Consider the following 19,613-nt stretch of genomic DNA (forward strand, 5'->3'; position numbering starts at 1 on the left):
AGCAAGGGGACAGTGAACGTATGACAGGCAAAGTTCAGGTTTAGATTCAAGAGACACAGTTCAGTTTTCAGCTCTATTTATTAGCTGTGCCACCAGGGACATGTGACTTAGCCATTTGATTTTGCCTTGTCACTTATATTTTCCCCCATTTTATAAACTTTTGTCAGGGATTGCCGGGAGACTCAAATAAAATAAATGCGGGGCTTCCCTGGTGGCGCAGTGGTTGGGAGTCTGCCTGCCGGTGCAGGGGACGCGGGTTCCGGCCCTGGTCTGGGAGGATCCCACATGCCGTGGAGCAGCTGGGACCGTGAGCCACAATTACTGAGCCTGTGCGTCTGGAGCCTGTGCTCGGCAACAAGAGAGGCCGCGATAGTGAGAGGCTCACGCACCGCGATGAAGAGTGGCCCCCGCTTGCCGCAACTAGAGAAAGCCCTCGCACAGAAATGGAGACCCAACACAGCCAAAAAAAAAAAAATTAAAAATAAATAAATAAACAAATAAAATAAATGCAATAACATGTAAGATGGCCTAGGACCAGGTCTGCAAATACTAGGCCCTCACAGATGTGTCTATTCTCTCCTTCTGCAGGAAGAATGACCCAAGACTGGAAAGGCAGCACGTGACAAGCTCTACCATTGTAGACAAGCAGCAGGAAACCGGGTTGTGATGTGGACATAAAGCCAAGTCCCACCTGAACTTTGTGAAACATCTGTAAGTTAATTGCTTTGACTTCCTCCAGCTGCTGGCGAAGGGCAACTAGAGTGTCCTGCTTCTCGTGCGTGTCCTTTTCTAGTAACTTCATTGCGATTTCCATTTCGGTTTTCATTCCAATTTGTAGCTCCAGTTCTTTTTCTAGTTCCTTAAAAGGATATTAATAAGGAAAATATTATTAAAGTAGATCACAGAAATGAACTTAACTGATGTTGTATCTTGGGCAGTGCTGAAAATACAAATGGAAGGTCAGAATAGGTTAGGGAGATGTAGACAAGTTTGTCTGGAGCGTTAACTAGATTTAAGTTTTTCCCCTTTCCTCATTTTACAGTGAACACTGGCTCTGCATCAAGTCAACAGAAAGCGGGTAGGTGGCAATGAGGGATACTCCATGAGTATTTTTTTTCACACGTTAAAAACTTTATTTGCATAAAAACTCACTTGTTTTTAAAAGCAGGTTGAAGCATGTGTGTGCAAAGTGCTGACAGAAGTGACATAGAAGGAACAAACTGAGGAATCTTTCTGATAACTCTCAGGCTCGCAAACTCACCAAACGGGCTTTCTTCTCCTCCTTCAGCTGCTTCCACACGTCATTGTACATTTCATCCAGACCTTGCCGAGTCTGCTTGTAAGTCTCCAGCTCAACTTTTGTATCCTGTTTTGTTATCTGTGATCAAACAAGAGCACCAGAGGAATGGTTTGCTTACAGAAGCAAGCTAACTACAAAGTATTTAAAAATATAACATATATATATATTTTAAACAGTAGCATAATTTCTATTTTTTTAAGCATAATAGAGAAAGGTTAAAATTTTAAAGGTATTTTGAAATATCTGTGAACATGAAGGATGAGAGCAAGCCAATAGATTTTTGAAAAGGTAGGTGCAGAAAACAATTTAATCTTCTTTAAAACAGAATAGTCTGTTTTAGTTCTGAGTGGGAAAGGTCCCCATTCAGTATTTATCTAGCACATTTTTAGCACTGGGTGAATTTCGAGGTGAATCAGATATGGTCTCTACTCTCAAGTCATCAGGTGAGACAGCTGCAAGCCAGCAATTCTACACAACAGCAAGTGGATTCTATAATGGAGGGAGGTGCAAAGAGCTATGGAAACATGGGAGAAGAAGGGTCCAGACCTACTGATGGGTGCCAGAGGCAGCATCACAGGGGACCGGGCTCATGAGAGAAGCTGAAGAGAGAACAGGAACTTTCACTCGCAAAGGCCCAGAGGCAAGGGAGCAGTGCACTTGGGAAACCCCAAGTGGTCCAGGTGGCCTGAGAGTGACACGGAAGGGCACTGCGGCAGGATTTTCTGGTGTCAAACAAGGCATCTTTGCACGTTTTGAGCTTGAGATCTCTGATGGACATGTCTGAGTGAGGAACATGCCGCCCAGTTGCAAGGCCTACTTCTCACCTCTACGCTTTTTTCGCTTTTCTCACGAATTAATTCATTTTGTTCTCTTAATTGTTGCTGTTCTTCTTGAAGTGAACAAATTCGGTCTGTTGCAGCTGAAAGCTGATTAAGAAAGAGTTTTAGATTTCTTAACATCAAAATGAATCTTACTGTTCAAATTAAAAGCTAACATTTGGCATCTTCACAATTGACAATGTATTTTCACATATGTGATATTTTATTTTTTATCCTTGTTTTGAATAGGTAATACATTCACATGGTTCAAAATTCCAAAGATATAAAAACATAAACAGTAAAATCTCTCTCTTACCCCTGCCCCTAGCCATCTCTGCCCTCCCCAGATGTTCTTCTTTTACAAAAATGATAGCATACTACTTCACGTGGGCAAAGATTTATGGACACAAAATATTAGAAACAGCTTAAATGTCCAATACTAGAAATGGTTTAACAAATCACAGTAAAAGCATAAAACAGAAATATGTAGTTATTAAAATACTTACAAAAGCTTTTAATGCCTTGAGAACATACTTATGATATAATAAAAATAAAAAAGCAGGTTATACAGTATGTTCTCACGTCTAGTTTAAAGAAAAAAACTTAACTAGGTTAAAAATCCTTAAGAAGAAAAACGAAAACAAACAAAAAAAGCTTAAGAAGAGATGGGGACTCTATATACAGCTGTCACTTAGCCAAGGGATAATGGGCTTTTTTCCCCCTGATTCTTCATTCTTTTTAGTTTTTCTAGCCAATGAGCAAAAGGATATCTTATCACTAGAGAGAGAATCAAAGAATCTGGGAGAGGAATCACAACCAAACCATTAAAGATGTGCCCCAGGAAAACATCTTCCTTGCCCTGAACGAGTTAACGTAGTTTAGGGAAAAGTGTATAGGAGCAGGTGCCTTCATGTAGCTGCTGAGGAGAGGCTAGCAGGAGAGGCGAGTAAATACCCCAACCAAACTGTCCTTTCCCAGCCTCTGAGCCAGCCTGGAGAGAGAAGGTGAGGCCGGAGAAGGAGAAAGAGGCCAGACATTTGCCCTCGATACTTGGCTGTGCTCTTAGCATCATTCACTAACGGGGGGCCCTGAAGCACTGAACTCCTCACCTCCTCTTGGTCAACAGCATCTAGGTCCACTCAGACTCAGAACCCAGGACTGGGGTTTCTAAACATAACTGCTGTGCCCAAGTAAGAAACTTTAAAGCTTGAAACGAGGTGCTAGTTGCTGCAAGGGAAGAAGCAGGCAAAAACCATAAGCTAATTCCCATCCTACTCTCTGAAGACGTAGGGAGCACACCCTGAAGTGAGAGATATACTTTTCTCTGAAGTACATTTTCTATTACACCTGTTTGCCTTTGAAGAAAAAAATAAGTCAGTTGTTCAGTTTCAAAAGCTAAATTAGACTTTCATTCAAAGCATGCCACCTCCCCTCAGAATGGGAGAAAATATTTGCAGATGAAGCAACAGACCAGGGATTAATCTCCAAAATATACAAACAGCTCATGCAGCTCAATATCAAAAAAACAACCCAATTGAAAAACGGGCAGAAGATCTAAATAGACATTTCTCCAAAGAAGACATACAGATGGCCAAAAAGCACATGAAAAGATGGTTAACATCACTAATTATTAGAGAAATGCAAATCAAAACTACAATGAGGTATCACCTTACACCGGTCAGAATGGCCATCATCAAAAAATCTACAAACAATAATTGCTGGAGAGGGTGTGGAGAAAAGGCAACCCTCCTATACTGTTGGTGAGAATGCAAATTGATACAGCCACTATGGAGAACAGTATGGAGGTTCCTTAAAAAGCTAAAAATAGAGCTACCATATGATCCAGCAATCCCAGGCCTGGGCATATATCCAGAGAAAACCATAATTCTAAAAGATATATGTACCCCAATGTTCATTGCAGCATTACTTACAGTAGCCAGGACATGGAAGCAACCTAAATGTCCATCAACAGAGGAATGGATAAAGAAGAGGTAGTACATATACACAGTGGAATATTACTCAGCCACAAAAAAGAATGAAATAATGCCATCTGCAGAAACATGGATTGACCTAGAGATTGTCAGACTGAGTGAAGTAAGTCAGACAGAGAAAGACAAATATCATACGGTATCGCTTATATGTGGAATCTAAAAAAGGGTATAAATGAACTTATCTACAAAAGAGAAATAGAGTTACAGATGTAGAAAACAAACTTACGGTTACCAGGGGGTAAAGGGCGGGGAGAGATAAACTGGAAGACTGGGATTGACATATACAAACTACTATATATAAAACAGATAACTAGTAAGGACCTACTGTATAGCACAGGGAACTCTACTTATTACTATGTAATGGCCTATATGGGAAAAGAATCTAAAAAAGAGTGGATGTATGTATATGTATAGTTGATTCGCTTTGCTGTACACCTGAAACTAACACAACATTGTAAATCAACTATACTCCAATAAAAATTATTAAAAAAAAACAAAGTATGCCACCTCATCTGGGAGAACAAAGAGTGAATCCGCTCGTTCTAAAATCAACTAAGGGGACTTCCCTGGTGGCGCAGTGGTTAAGAATCCGCCTGTCAACGCAGGGGACATGGGTTTGAGCCCTGGTCCAGGAAGATCCCACATGCCGTGGAGCAACTAAGCCTGTGCGCCACAACTACTGAGCCTGCACTCTAGAGCCTGCGAGCCACACCTACTGAGCCCGTGCACCACAACGACTGAAGCCCGCACGCCTAGAGCCCGTGCTCCACAACAAGAGAAGCCACCGCAATGAGAAGCCCCTGCATCACAACGAAGAGTAGCCCCCACTCACCGCAACTAGAGAAAGCCTGTGTGCAGCAACGAAGACCCAACGCAGCCAAAAATAAATAAAATAAAATAAAAAAATTTAAAAAATAAATAAATAAAATAAAATCAACTAAGGTCTCCTTGCGTGCCTCCACATGCTAAGTGTTGGGCAAGGCACATTTAAATGGTATTAACCTAATTTAATCTTTACAATACTATTGTAAGTGTGTTGAATTATCACCCAATTTAGAGATGAGGAAAGTGAGGCCCAAAGGCCCACTCCACCCCCCAGGTGAATTCGGGTCCTTCAGCTCTAAGGGCGATGAAGTCTCTCCCATGATGCCCATCTTTGAATTTCTTTCTTCTGTTACAAATCTGAGCTCCTCTCCTGAAAGCTGTTCAGGCCTGGCCCCTCAGGAGGGCGCAGGAAGTTTAAAGTGAGCCTTAAACTGGGTCCTCCATTACAAAGGTGTGCTCTGCGACTCTCCTTTCAGCTGTAACCTGCCTCCACACCGTGGGGGGGGGTCACTCTCTGGCCCCCCTCACAGCCCTCTTCCTTCCCGGTGAGACTTGGTGGGGAGGGCCGAGCAGCCAGGGACCGCTACCTGTGGAAAGCCTCAGAAAGGCTGAGCAACCCCCCTCCTGCTAACAGGAGACAAGATGTGTCCACCAAGGAGACTGCCGGGCAGCTGGCAGCAAGCTTTCTTCCTCGGCCTCAGCCCTCCTTCTTCCTGTCCTTTCATTCTCTCTCTTCCTAGTGAGAAAGCAGAGAAAGACCACACTGGAGAGGCCGAAACAAGGAAGGGGTGGGCGAGGATACTTTTACCCCATAAAAGAGCCTGTGCCTTCTGGGCAGCAGGGAGACACACTACATCACAGGAAAGGTGGGAAAAGAGGAAGAGAATAGCACGTTCACAAAAGGAGTAGGGCTTTTCCAACTAGGACTTGTCTTCTACTGGACCACTGTGAGGTGATAAAACCTAAGTCACTTAGAACTGGCTCATGATCAGTTGCACTGGCTCATGGGAGCCCCGGCCAGGGCAGAACATGGACATTCTGAGGATATGAAATTCTGAGAATGTCTGTCCTGTGCAGCTCAACCCAAGGTTAGCAATTCCCATTCCTACCAGTGAGAAGCTCTGGTCAGATATACCAACCATACCATTTCTCTTCTTGGATCATTCTGTTTTAAGAATTTCAGTAAGTTACAAACCTCTTCTTGAAGCTTTGAATTAGTCTTTTCCAACCCTTCTATCTTGGTTTGAAGATCCCCAACTGTGCAGCTGTAAAAAAGAAAATATTAAGTAAATGTGAACTTATAAAAGCTGACTGTTTTCCCAATCTGTAAACAATGAGGATAGAGATTCCTAGATTTCCTGTATGAAATGGAGAGTCAAAGGGCCTCCAATTAACTCATAGATGAGAATTCTAAATATATATGTATTCAGAGTGTGTGTGTGTGTGTGTGTGTGTGTGTGTGTGTGTGTATATATATATATATATTTTTTTTTTTTTTTTTTTTTTTTACTGAAAAGTTTTCAATGTTTTCTCCAAATATGCTACCCATTTCTTGTTTAGCCAACTGGAAAGAAAACAGCGTTTCCCCCAACACAATATATGGGAACCAAAACACGCTGGCAGTCATATATCTAAAGTAATATTCATAACAAGATATTGGTACTTTTGGGTAGTAGGAGCAAAGGTGATTTTTAAATCTTTTTTATACTTTGTCCCATTTTTCACATATTCTTTAAGTAATATGCACTACTTTCATACCGAAAAATACATAAAAAGCTAATGTAGACTTGACAAACAACAATAATAACCACAACAATAATAGTAGTAGTTTTCTTTTTGGACAATGTGTCAGGCCCTCTTTGTTCTAAGCACTTTAAATGCATCAACTCCCCACAATTCTGTGAGGCAAATCTTATTGTTAATCTGTTTTACAGATGAGGAAACCATAACTTTATACTGAAAAACTCACTTAACTTCATACCCCTATGAACCCAGGTGGTCTGGCTCCAGAGCCTGCACTTTTAGGCAACAGACCCTACTGCCAAAAACTGGGGCTTTTTGCCGGTGAGGGGGGGGTACCAAGAAACAAACCTGACAAGGCTAATGAACCAAGGTTCAAGAATTGGGCGGGAGAAAAATAAAAATACAAATTGACACAAAATGAAAAAGTCAACAAAACAAAACATATAGAAGGAATTACAAGTTTTAAGAGTATGCCATTTTCAATTCTGTACCAGCTACATAACTCAGAAAATAGCAATAAAATTTCTATTTTTCCTTAGAAAACGTAAATTATCAAAAAAGATATATCCTCACGAGGAGAAAAGCTAGATGAATTAACAGCTAAGGAAAAACTGAAAAGCTGGCAAAGTACTGCCTCCAAACAGGCTTTGAGCTTCAAATTTTTAAGGAGCAAATAACGCTCATGAACTAGAAGGTGTTCCCAGGCACAGAAACAAGGCAAAGCTTCCTGATTCATTTTGTGAAGCTGCATAACCCTGATACCATGCCAGAGGGGAAACTATGGAACAACTATGTTAGGTTACATGTTAAGAGAATGATTAAATTATTAAAGCTATGATCAAGTAGAGTTTATCCCTACGAAGAAATCCATTAATAAACTATATTACATCAATAGATTAAGGGATAAAAGTCATGATTAACTTAATGGATGCTAAAAGGCATTTGATAAAGTTCAACATCTATTCCTTATAAAAGTTCTCAATAAACTAAGAATGGATTAAGAATCTCACTCTCAAAATAAAAGCCAGCGTCACACCTCAGGAAAGCTCAGAGCAGCACTACCCTAGGTGTGTTCTGAAGAACACACTAGCTCCTTTGCCTGTTTCATTGGCTTTGGGGGCCAGACAGGCTGCTCCCGCAGAGAACTGCTAATGTGCACAGTGTACTCTCTAAAGAGGGTTCAGAGAGAGAATTATATTTCCCAAACACGTTAGGCTGAGAATCTCCATCCATTCCCCATCAACACCCGCAACAACCAGTGTTTCATGAAACACAGGAGCAGCTTTCCAATTAAAATGAAAATTCAAGATAAAGATACCTGCTATCACTACTGAATTGGTCTCAAAGGTCTAGCCCAGTGGTTTTCAACCCCTTTTTCCTGCCCAGAACGTTGGAGGGATGTGTGTTGATTCCCAGCAGCAATAATGCTTCCCATGCAGTGATTTCCAACTAAGTTGCGGTGGGCTAAGGGGTGGAGAGGTTTCATTTATTACTCTCTAATTTGCATAACTACACAGAACAAAAGATCAAAGGATTCCCCAAAGCTCTCTATCAAGAAATCATACTTCTACAGTCTGTACACATGAGCACTGAACGACAACCTTTTTTCTTGGTTTGGAAAAAAGTTAGTTATAAATATATGGCAACTCAAAAAGGTTCCATGAGGCAATTATCGGGCACTGAGAATGAACCGCAACACTGGAAAAAGGAGGAAGTCCTACCTTAAGTGCCGGTTAAGTTCTTCCACATAATTTTTTTGATCAAGGACATCAGTAATTCTTTCATGTCTTTTAAAAAGAACATAAAAAGAGAGAAATTCTTTTTACTCAGGGTTAATACTTTGTAACCTTCCAGTCACCTTGTAGGAGTACCAATGTCATCAGGAAACCAAGAGATGGTTAGAGCTTTCCTCCCACCTCTCCCCCAGCATTTGAGAAAGCTACTGGCATGCAAGGTAGAAACACCAAAAGCCACATGTAAATGGCTCTCGAGTTAGGAGATGAAGCAGCCCTTGTTATACTGAAGGAAAAGAAGCTGCCTCAGAAAAGAAGACCACAAGACTCTTCAAAACACAAAGCTGATTAGTCTGGGTTAAAAAAAAAGACTCTGGGAACCCTGGCGGTCCAGTGGTTAGGACTCCGCGCTTTCACTGCCAAGGGCGTAGGTTCAATCCCTGGTCAAAGAACTAAGATCCTGCAAGCTGTGCAGCATGGCCAAAAAAAAAAAAAAAAAAAAGCAAAAAGCAAAAACAAAACACAACAAGACAAAACTTCATACATCTTTATAAAAAAAGCAAAAAAGACTTCATCATTTTAAAGTTCGGCTCCCCCCACCCATTTCTTTACATACATATGTACATAAATGGGATCATCTGACCCAGGTTCATGCCACAGGTGCTGGATCTGCTGGTCAGTGCAGTCATTTTTTTTCTTTTACCTTTCTGCCCTTCACGTAGCTCTCCCAGGTAACACATACTGACAGCTTGTTGAGTATCCTATGTGTATATAATCATAATATCTACGTATGTTTTTACATATAGTATATGCAATTAAAATATAAAATATATGTTAGAGAATTTGGGGGTTTTACAAAATGGGATATATATACTTCTCAGTATTATACTTTTCTCACTCAATAATACCTGTGGAAATCCCTCTAAATCTACTACACAGTAGGTCAAATTTCTTTTCTTTCATGTCTGTATAATACACAGTGTGGAATACTTCAGATGTTCTACAATTCATTCAATTGCAGATGTCCCTAGATATCCACGGGGGACTAGTTCCAGAACCTCTGTGGATACCAAAATCTGCAGATCTCAAGTCCCTTATACAAATGGCATAGCACAGCTGACCCTCTATATCTGTGGGTTCCACATCTGCAGGTTGAAGGGCTGACTGTATTCCTTTAATAGTGGATAATCAGTTTATTTCCAGTTCTTTTTGACATTAAGAATATATTTTAAATTTCAAGTGAGTGAATCCTTGTACTGTGGGTGCATGAAGCATTAATGGGATTCCCGCTGGTCCCTTCCTTGGTAAGGTGCACTGCCAGGGCACTGAGAAGGAAGAGTTCTCATTACAAAGACGTGTGAAAGACAGGTAACAGATGTATGTGGTAAAATATTCAAACACAGTGCAAGGGTTTACAGTGAAACTCCCTCCCATGCCTGCCTCCTGACCTCTTCCCCATAGGCGGTCGTGTTTTCAGGTCGATGTGCCTCTCTAGAAATGATCCATGTATATGGAAGTACAACATATAAATATGGTTGTATGTCTTTTTTGTTATAACATAAATGGTAGCATGTTATATACATTGTTTGCTTTTTTTTTTCCAGGATAACTTCTTTTAATGCTCTTGTTAACAAGGATGAGGTAGAGCTACAATGTGGCATGAAAAGACATCCAAGACACAGTAGGATCAAAGAATAAGTCTAGTGGCAACTTAAATATATAATAGTACCTTTCCATTTACATCCAAACCATAAAGCAAATTACACTACCAACAAATATATACCTGCAAGGCAGTAAAGAAAGGCTTGGAAGGAGTCATGCATGAGTAGCTTCCTCTGAAGAAGCAGGGGGAGTGGGATTGAGATGGAGACGAGGGGATAGTGTTAATGGGGAAATTTGCCTTGTACTCTCTATTCTTCCACAGAGCCTAATTCCTTAAACAATGGGAATAGGAATGTATTACCACTGTAATTAAAAATAGCTAAATAAAAAATAAAAATTCAAACAACGCAAAAACAAAAGTAGCATTCTTTGTCAATAGTTACATGAAAAGATGCAACATCACTAATCATCAGGGGAATGCAAATCAAAAACCACAATATACTATCATGTCATACCCATTAGAATGGCTATCACCGAAAAGACAAGAAGTAATAAGTGTAGGCCAGGATGCAGAGAAAAGGGAACACTTGTGCACTGTTGGTGGGAATGTAAATTGGTGCAGCCACTATGGAAAACAGTATGGCAATTCCTCAAAAAATTAAAAAATAGAGTTACTAAATGATCCAGCAATTCCACTTCTGGGTATTTAGCCAAAGAAAATGAAAACTAACTTGAAAATGTATATGCACCCCCATGTTCATTGCAGCATTATTTATAACAGTCGAGATATGGAAACAACCTAACTGTCCATCAATGGATGTGGTATATTCATATAATAAAATACTATATTCATCCATAAAAAAGAAGGAAATCCTACCATTTCTGACAACATGAATGGACTTTGAGGGCATTATGCTAAGTGAAATATGTAAAACAGTGAAAGACAAATACCTTATGATCTTACTTATATGTGGAATCTAAAATAAACACAAAACCAAACTCACAGATACAGGGACTGGTGGTTGCCAGAGGTGGGGGGGTGGGGGAGTGGGTGAATGGGGCCATAAGGCACAAACTTCCAGTTATAAAATAAGTAAGTCCTGGGGATGTAATGTACAGCATGGTGACTGTAGTTAATAATACTGTATTGCATATTTGAAAGTTGCTAAGAGAGTGGATCCTAAAAATTCTTATCACAAGAAAAGAAATTTTTTGTAACTATGTATGGTGATGGATGTTAACTAGACTTATTGTGGTGATCATTTTGCAATATATACAAATATCAGATCATTATGTTGTACACTTGAAACTAATATAATGTTATATGTTAATTATACCTCAATTTTAAAAAGTAGCATTCTTTGCCAGAATTTCATTAAAAACGTGAAGAACAGCATACAATACAGAACTTACTCTTTGCCACCATCAAGATCCTGCACATCCTTAATGTAGAGAGAAAAATCGATCACTCCAACCTGATAGAAATAAAATGTACCAGTTTAAATGAAAAATAACTTTTCGCACTTTCCACAAACCTTACAGTCTAAAATTCAGGGTATTTACCTTCCTATCTCAGGATAAAACAATAGGATTGTTAGGATAACCTGACAATCAGTTAGGTTAACCAGCTTAAAGCAGCAATCAGTCAAACAAACCAAAAGAAAAATAACCCCATCACCTTCTAGAAGAAAAACTTACTAAAAATCAGAATTTAAGGGAATATTCTGAAGTTTTACCACCTAGTTATGATTTGTTTCTTTTTTTTTTTTTTTAAGATAGTGTTTTTTGTTTGTTTGTTTGTTTTATATTTTATTTATTTATTTATTTATTTATGGCTGTGTTGGGTCTTCGTTTCTGTGTGAGGGCTTTCTCCAGTTGCGGCAAGTGGGGGCCACTCTTCATCGTGGTGCGCGGGCCTCTCACTATCGCGGCCTCTCTTGTTGCGGAGCACAGGCTCCAGACGCGCAGGCTCAGCAATTGTGGCTCACGGGCCCAGTGGCTCCGCGGCATGTGGGATCCTCCCAGACCAGGGCGCGAACCCGTGTCCCCTGCATTGGCAGGCAGATTCTCAACCACTGCGCCACCAGGGAAGCCCTATGATTTGTTTCTTGCATTTATTCAACAATCAAATTGTTGACAAAGATCAACAAAGTTCTTTGGGTACAAAGTAATAAAAAAAAAAGAGACCTGGATCTCTAAAGTGGTGACCTTAACTGATGACTCTGACTCCTTCTTCCCCCAAACTGGGGTGAAAAGGTCCAGTCAGTATTTCAGGGAAAATTCTCTGCTGTTGTGGGGAACTAGGGGCTCCAAGACCCCTCAACATCTCAAAGTCAGGGGCTTTGTCCAGAAATAAAGCACTTCAGAGAGAGTGAATGAGAGCCCTAGTCTGCCACCATCCACTCTAATGTGAGTAAGTGCAGCCATTCCTTTGAAATATAGGAAAATTGGGTCCATCAATAGAGAAATATTTCCATCAGTCACGTTATAGCCATATTGCAGAACCCTATGCAACCATAACAAAGAATGCAGGGAATGAATATGTAATGAAATGAAGAAAGCTCCAGGGTAAAATTTTAACTCAAAGAATACTATGTACAGCATTAACTCCTTATAGTAACCTCACTTATGTTAAAACCAAAGCTATACATGATGTTTTCTACAACTCCTCTGTTGCGCCTCCCACCAATCTATATTCCTGACCCTTGAACCTGGGTGGCCAGTAAGGCCTGTCTTTATGAGCAGAAAGCAGCAGAAAGGATGCTGTGACTTCTGCAGCTAGGTTAACAAAGGCAGTACGAGCTTCCTCCTGGCTCTTTCCCTTGGGCATATACCTTTGAAGTTCTGAGCTTCCATGGGAAAAGTCTGGCTAACCTTGAGGCACCACGCTGGAGGCCACGTGGAGAGACCACGTGTAGACAGAGATGCCCAAGAAGCCCCTGCTGCTCCAGCCTCAGCTCCCTGAGCCTTCTCAGCCCAGAGGACAGAGGGAGAGTGCATATGCCTTCAGCCACTCCAGCCCCAGCCACCAACTGCCCGTGATCACAGGCGTGCTTAAGAGTCGCCGTGCTGAGCTCAGCCATCCCTCAAATATGAGGGACTGTAATCATTTATGTGACTGTTAATTTGTTACACTGCAACAGAAAACCAGAAAAGATTTAATTAAAAACAAAACCTATGTATACGTAAATGCATAGGAAAAGTAGAAAAAGTCCCTCAAATTTTTACCATTATCTGTGGGGACAAGAGTGGGACTGAAGGGGGAGAGGAGAAGGGGAGCTTGAATTTCACTTTTCACTTTACATGCTTCTGTAATTGCTTAACTTTTTTTCAACAAGCATGCATTTCTTTTGTAATACAAAAATAATTAAAAAAGAAATATACATTTGACTGGAAAAAAAAAGCAACAATAGAGGGAATGAGAAAGAATATCCAAAGTAGAAATTAATGGACTAGAAAACAGATAAAGCTCTCCTCTCAAAGCAGAAGTGACGGGTAAAAGCAAGACCTGGTTCTTCGAGCTCAACACAGTAGACAAATCTCTACCAAGTGCACAATATTACAATTTAGAAAAGTGAGATTTTAAAAAGCTGTAAGAAAATACTCTCATGCAACTAATAGATCTGAATGAAACAAATGATTTCTGGAAAAATATAAATGACTAAAAATTTTTCTAAGACTTAGGAAACCAATAAATTGACCAAAGCTATGCAAAAATTAAAGTGGTCAAAGCATGAGGACCATAAAGCTTTTGCATAAAGCTGAAACTGTCATACCAGCAAGTTTTAACAAACCTTTAAAGAAAAATAATTCCTGCTCTAATAAACTGTTGTGGAAAACAAGAAAGAAAAGAATATCATCCAGTTTATTTTATGAGGTCATACAATCCTGACACTGAAAAGTGACAAAGACAGTATAGAAAAGGAAAATTCAGACCAGTGTCACTTTTAAGTAGAAATACAAAATTTCCAAATAAACCACAGACATATTAAATCTAGGAGTATACTAAAAGAATAATGCACGATGACCAAGTAAGGTTTATTTTATGATATCACAATAGGAAACCTAAGAATTAATTCAATTAAAACTATGGGTTAAAAATGGATATGACATCTCAATAGATGCCAAAAAAGGTATTTGATAGCATTCAATGTTCATTTTTAAATAAAAATATATAGTAAGTTAGAATAGAACAGTACTTCCTAAACATGAGAAAGAGGATCCCTCAGGGTGCAATAGCAAATACTCATACTTTATGGTGACATACGAGAGGTATTAAAGATAAGAATAGGCCGGGGGCTCAATCACATCTATCGCTTAACAAAAATCCCAATTAAATTTTTATTTTGGAATCTGACAAAATGATGTTCAAGGTCATCTGGCAGAATGGACAGCCTCAACTATATCTGAAAAAGAAGTACAACAAAGTAGGCAGGAGGTGAACTGCCAGAGCATAAAACACACTATGTGGTTTTGGTAATTAAAAGACTACGTTACTGGCAGAAATAAAAAGATCCAGAGACTAAACAGAGAGAGTCCAGAAATAAGCCTCAGAGCATAATGGATATTTCAACACATGATAAAGGCGGAATTTTAAATTAGTAGGAAAATAATATTTGATACATGATATTGAGAAAACTGGTTTACTACTGTACTTATATAAGAAATCTAGACTTCTACTTCACACTATGTCAAAACGAATAACAGGCAGATTATTTAAGTGTAAAAAATATACATGTGATTTAAAAAATTAGGTTAATTTTTAGACGTGGAAGGACCTTCTAAGCACAATACCTTAGAAGGTATAAAGGAAAAGTACATTAAATATGACCGCCAAAAAAAAAAAAAAAAAAAAAAAAGTCTACAGGGAAAACAAGCCCCGAGACGGCAGAAAAAAAAAATTTATAACAAATATTCTGACAAATGGTAAATATCCTTAATCTATAATAAAGGAGTGGAAAAAGGTGGAAAACTTAAAAAAATGGGCAAAGGATATGAACAGATGAACCACCAACGGCAAATAAAACATGAAAAAAATACTTCATCTTCCTAGTTCTCAAAAATATAAATTTGAGATGAAGAGTTGTTTTTCTCTCAGATTAAAAAAGACCAAGAATGCTCACATATCATCACAACACTCATGCAGAATGTGTACACTCTGACACAGCAACCTCAAAACTTATCCTAAAAAAATAAACAGACATGAGTAAAAAGAAGTATGAGGATGTTTATAACATCATTGTTATAACATGGAAACAACTTACATTAATAAGTATTGGTTAAATAAATTATGGTACATTCATAAAATGGATTACTATGCAGTTGTTTAAAATCGTTTATATCTCTTGACATCAAGAGCTATGTGGACCATATTATTAAATAAAAAAATTGCAAAATGGTGTGCTTGGAATAATCATATTTTGGTTTAATGAAAAAAGAAAACTCCAAACATCTGTCTCTGAAACATAAATACACACATACACCTTTCTTCATGTGCTGCAAGGATGTATCCAGAAATGTAACACTGAATTAGCTCTTTCTGTGTAATGGGATTATATGTGATATTTTGTTTCTTTTCAAAAAAACTTCTTTGTATTTTTTGAGAAATATTTAACAGGCAAAAACAAGAAAACTACTGGGAAAAAAAAAAAAAAAAGAGAGGAGAGGTTACAAAAAAAAAAGCTGACCTGGTCATGCAGGGATTGGGGAAACTTTAGAGTCATGCCCAAACATGTAGTGGGAAGAAGCCTGGGCCACTGCCCAGTTACAGATGCCCTGAAGAGGTGGAGGTGAGGGTGGGGCAGGGTGTCCTGATTTACAGTCCCTGCCACCACGAGTTTAGGCCTCAGCCCTGGTCACCAGCTCCCGTGCAAGAGGAAAGCCCATGGCAAGAGGGCTGTCCCACCCCATGGGGCACTCTGCATCTTACTGCCTACTTTCATTTGTGCTCCGTTTTACCATCTGACTTCCCAAATCTCTCCTGAGTCTGCTTTCCCACTCCCCATGCAACCTGGGGCTTCCAGACTTGTCTGCTCAATGTTTGTGCTTTCCCTATTCTTGGCTGCTTCTAACTCAGGAACTGGATGGTTGCTAGCTTGATCTTTCTCAATCCCAGGCCTGATCATTTCAGTGTACTGCTTAAATACCTCCAAAGGTTTTTAAGTTCCAAAGTTCCAGGGACAAAAACTAAAGCCTCTAACATGGCACTGATGGCCTAACAACTGGGCCAGCCTCCACCTTCACTTCACTCATCGAGCATCCTGTGTTCTAGCCATGGAGAACTGTTTCCCGTTCCCAGACATGCCATGCTCTCTGTGTGTGCCTCTGTGCCTTTGCCCAAGCTATTTTTCACCCTTCCCCAAGACCTTTGCCAGCTGCTCCCCGCTCTGGTCCAGCACAGCACCTTGCACGGCCCTGTGCCAGATGCCCCCTGCCATCTGCCCCTTCCTTAGGTTCAGCATATGCCTCCAGATCCTACGTAAAATCCCTGGCCCAAACAAGGCATTCGATCTGGCGTCAAAATTCCCATTTTACCTGAGAATCCAAGTCTTCTCCTTTTAAACAGAGGTTGGCATCAAGCACATTGAGTCCCACCAGCAGACCAACAATCACCATCCCTTCTTCCTCCATCATTAATGCCTCAGGCTCATAGAACTCACTGAAAGAGATTGATACAACAGCAACACCTTCACCACCCTTCTCTTGGACCTACTCTGCCTTTTCACCTCTTAGCTCATGGCCTGGCTGCCAACTTCATCAGGAGCCAGAGGCTCCCTTGTGTGAATTCCCTTCTTCCTTCTATTTCCTCTCCCACTTTAAGTGCTGCTATCTCTTCTCTGGCCTCTCCTCTCTTCCCGTGGCTTAAAATGGACTCCTCCTACCTCTGGTCTAGGGTTAACTCCTCTGTTTGGACCCTGGACCCCAGTCCTTCTCATCGCTTGGCTCCTGTGTTCCTGAACATCACTCTGCCCCTCCTGTCCACCCTGGCTCCTTCTTTTGTGTTGCTATGAACTACTTCTACACTTACATTCATGTCAACATAAAGTGGGATCCCACAGCCTCCTCCACCACCCATCCAAGGATAAAACTCTTCCCTCTTCCTTGTGTCCCATGGAACAACACTGGCTGCTTTTACTTCCTTACCTCCAAGTCACCTCAGCCATTACAGTGAGGCTCCACCCATGACTGCTCTGGTCACCAGCGATTAGCTAATGTACCATCGTGTGTGTGAGTACATGAGAACTTATTATCCTAAGAATTAGTTGTTTAGAACAAAATCTGTACCTCAGTGTTACTCAGTATAGCGGTACTCAAAGAAGAGTACAAAGTACGTGAACTATTTGAAATCAGTATTTATCATGAAAAGATATGTTCAATAATAAGCCATGACTTGAAAACAATGGAAAATTTTGGGTGACAGGCCATACTGTAAAAGACATTTTTATTTCAGTTAGATAAGAGAATTATCTCTGGAGAGATCTGTTCCTTGTAAATGCTCATATCCTGGAGAAAATTCCTCTTATAATGGTTACTTTTGTTTATAGAGTTATAAATATAAAAAATGAACCCAGTCATAAATTTCAGAGATAGACAGTTCGTCTTTACTGATGCCAAGAGATATAAAAGTTTACAAACTGAATGTGGAATCCTAAAACAGGTAATCTAGATATGTTCTTTTACAAAAAGCAGGGTTTTTATACTTTAAAATTGCCCACTGAATCTAGTTCAAGTCATTTTTCCCCTATTATCATCCAATCAAATACCATTTTGTTGAAACTTAATGTAGTATGCTGTCAGGGTACCTAATCTTAGGTATTTTTGAAGAACTATCTTCAAAATGACTTTTCAAAATGAAAATATACATCTTCATTCATAAAGACTTCCAGACATCAGTGCTCAAAAAATAAAATACTGCTATTTTAAAACTATCAAAAAATAAAATACTGCTATTTTAAAACTAAGCCACAGAATAGTTACACTTAATAATAATTTGAATAAAAACTGTACATTATACATTCTTGTTTTAATGCTGAATGATCTACAGAACTGTGTTCTAATTACGAAGCAAAAGCTAAGCCAAGATAGGTGATGAAATACCTTAAGAGATGTTTATTGTCTATAAGCACTTTCAGATAATCTGCCAGTTTCTTCTGCATGAGTGCAAGATAAAGCCAAGCTCTGCCCCTTCCCACAGCTGTCCTGGAATTCAAACAGAGAATCAAACTATTATGGCATAACAATAATAACAACAAAAAACAAAGGGAAAAAAAACAACTTAGCCAAGGAGAAACACATGTTCACGCATACACATGCTTGTGAATGCAGAGAACGCTGTAATAGAGCTGCCCTGGGGGCTGGGGGAGCACACTGCCTGGGAAGGCTGAGGAAATGGCTCACTGCATTCTTTTGGGTACTGTTTGAAGTCTGTATCATGGGCATGTATTCTGCACCACCGCCCCCCCCCCAAAAAAAAATAGGAAAAAAAATTTAAGCCACAAACATCTGATTTCTGGAACAAATACAATTAGATAAAACTTTGCATGTATTCATAAAATTTCACAGGTAGCCAGGAAATACCAGGTTAGATTGTATAATGGATAACTTCTCTTTCAAAAGACGAATATAGAACGTAGTTGTTAAAGGGTTGAAGTCTCACAAGATTTCTAGGGCATTAGCTCAAAGGTACAATTTTATTTCTGATGTGGTAAAATACACATAACATAAAGTTTACCACCTTACCCATTTTTAACTGTTAGGTAGTGTTAGGTACATTCACGTTGTTGTGCAACCAATCTCAAAGGTGTGATTTTGAAAAGATCTGTTTTAAACATTAAAAGAAAAAAAAAGACCGCCCAATTGTAGACCTAACATTATTCAAGGAAAAAAAGATCCTGTTCTAAGCAGAGTAACTGCATTTGTAACACCCAAGAGAGTATTAGAGGTACTGCTGTAATCAATATCAGCCTCAAAGGGTCAGAGGGCACCCAACTTAATCAATACAAAAGACTGGATTCCCCCCTTCTCCCTTCAATAAATGATGTAAAGCCAGAGTAAAAAAGAAAGGAAATAAAGTAGGAAAAAAAAAAGATATCTGATGTTGGCATGATAGGAAAAATGGACACTGACATGTGCTACCTGGTGGGAGTGCAAACTGGTACAATTCTTCTAGAAGGCAATTTAATGACAGCAGGTTATCAAAATTCTACATCTAGTAATATAAGGAAATAATTTAGGAGGTACACAAGGACGTATGTTTGGGGATGGTCACCACTGCACTGTTTGCATAATGAGAATTTGAAGACAACCACAAAGGGCAAAGTGGGAGGAGCTATACAAAAATGATGTGGATGACTATCATGGCAAAAGGTTTAAAATCTGATATTAAATGGGAAAAAAAGCTACAAAACAGTACGTACAATTTAATACTTGATTTTTTTTCCCCCAGTTCCCCACCTCTGTACAATATACTGCTCTTAGCTTAGGTTCACTTCCAAAACATTTTTATGCATGTGAAAATAAATGTAAATTCTATTTTTCTCTCCTTTTCACAAAAGAATTAGTATGCTATATATGCCGTTCTGCAACTTGCTTATTTCACTGA

At 39.5% G+C, this 19,613-nt stretch overlaps 1 protein-coding gene across 5 annotated transcripts in view; it reads right to left on the reverse strand.

The window, feature by feature from the left end:
- Positions 1 to 19,613, reverse strand: part of RUFY1 (RUN and FYVE domain containing 1) — a 59,144-nt gene that overhangs the window by 25,045 nt on the left and 14,486 nt on the right. For all 5 annotated transcript variants that reach the window (XM_059917913.1, XM_059917910.1, XM_059917912.1 and 2 more), the window contains 8 exons: positions 18,110 to 18,211; positions 16,547 to 16,670; positions 11,426 to 11,487; positions 8,399 to 8,464; positions 6,130 to 6,199; positions 2,125 to 2,226; positions 1,262 to 1,378; positions 692 to 859 (listed from right to left, as the gene is read on the reverse strand). In XM_059917913.1, the coding sequence (XP_059773896.1) occupies positions 692 to 859; positions 1,262 to 1,378; positions 2,125 to 2,226; positions 6,130 to 6,199; positions 8,399 to 8,464; positions 11,426 to 11,487; positions 16,547 to 16,670; positions 18,110 to 18,211 (811 nt within the window). The remainder of the gene's footprint in view (positions 1 to 691; positions 860 to 1,261; positions 1,379 to 2,124; positions 2,227 to 6,129; positions 6,200 to 8,398; positions 8,465 to 11,425; positions 11,488 to 16,546; positions 16,671 to 18,109; positions 18,212 to 19,613) is intronic.

The sequence above is a fragment of the Balaenoptera ricei genome, chromosome 3, assembly GCF_028023285.1.
Source record: "Balaenoptera ricei isolate mBalRic1 chromosome 3, mBalRic1.hap2, whole genome shotgun sequence".
In the NCBI taxonomy this organism is placed as follows: Eukaryota; Metazoa; Chordata; class Mammalia; order Artiodactyla; family Balaenopteridae; genus Balaenoptera; species Balaenoptera ricei.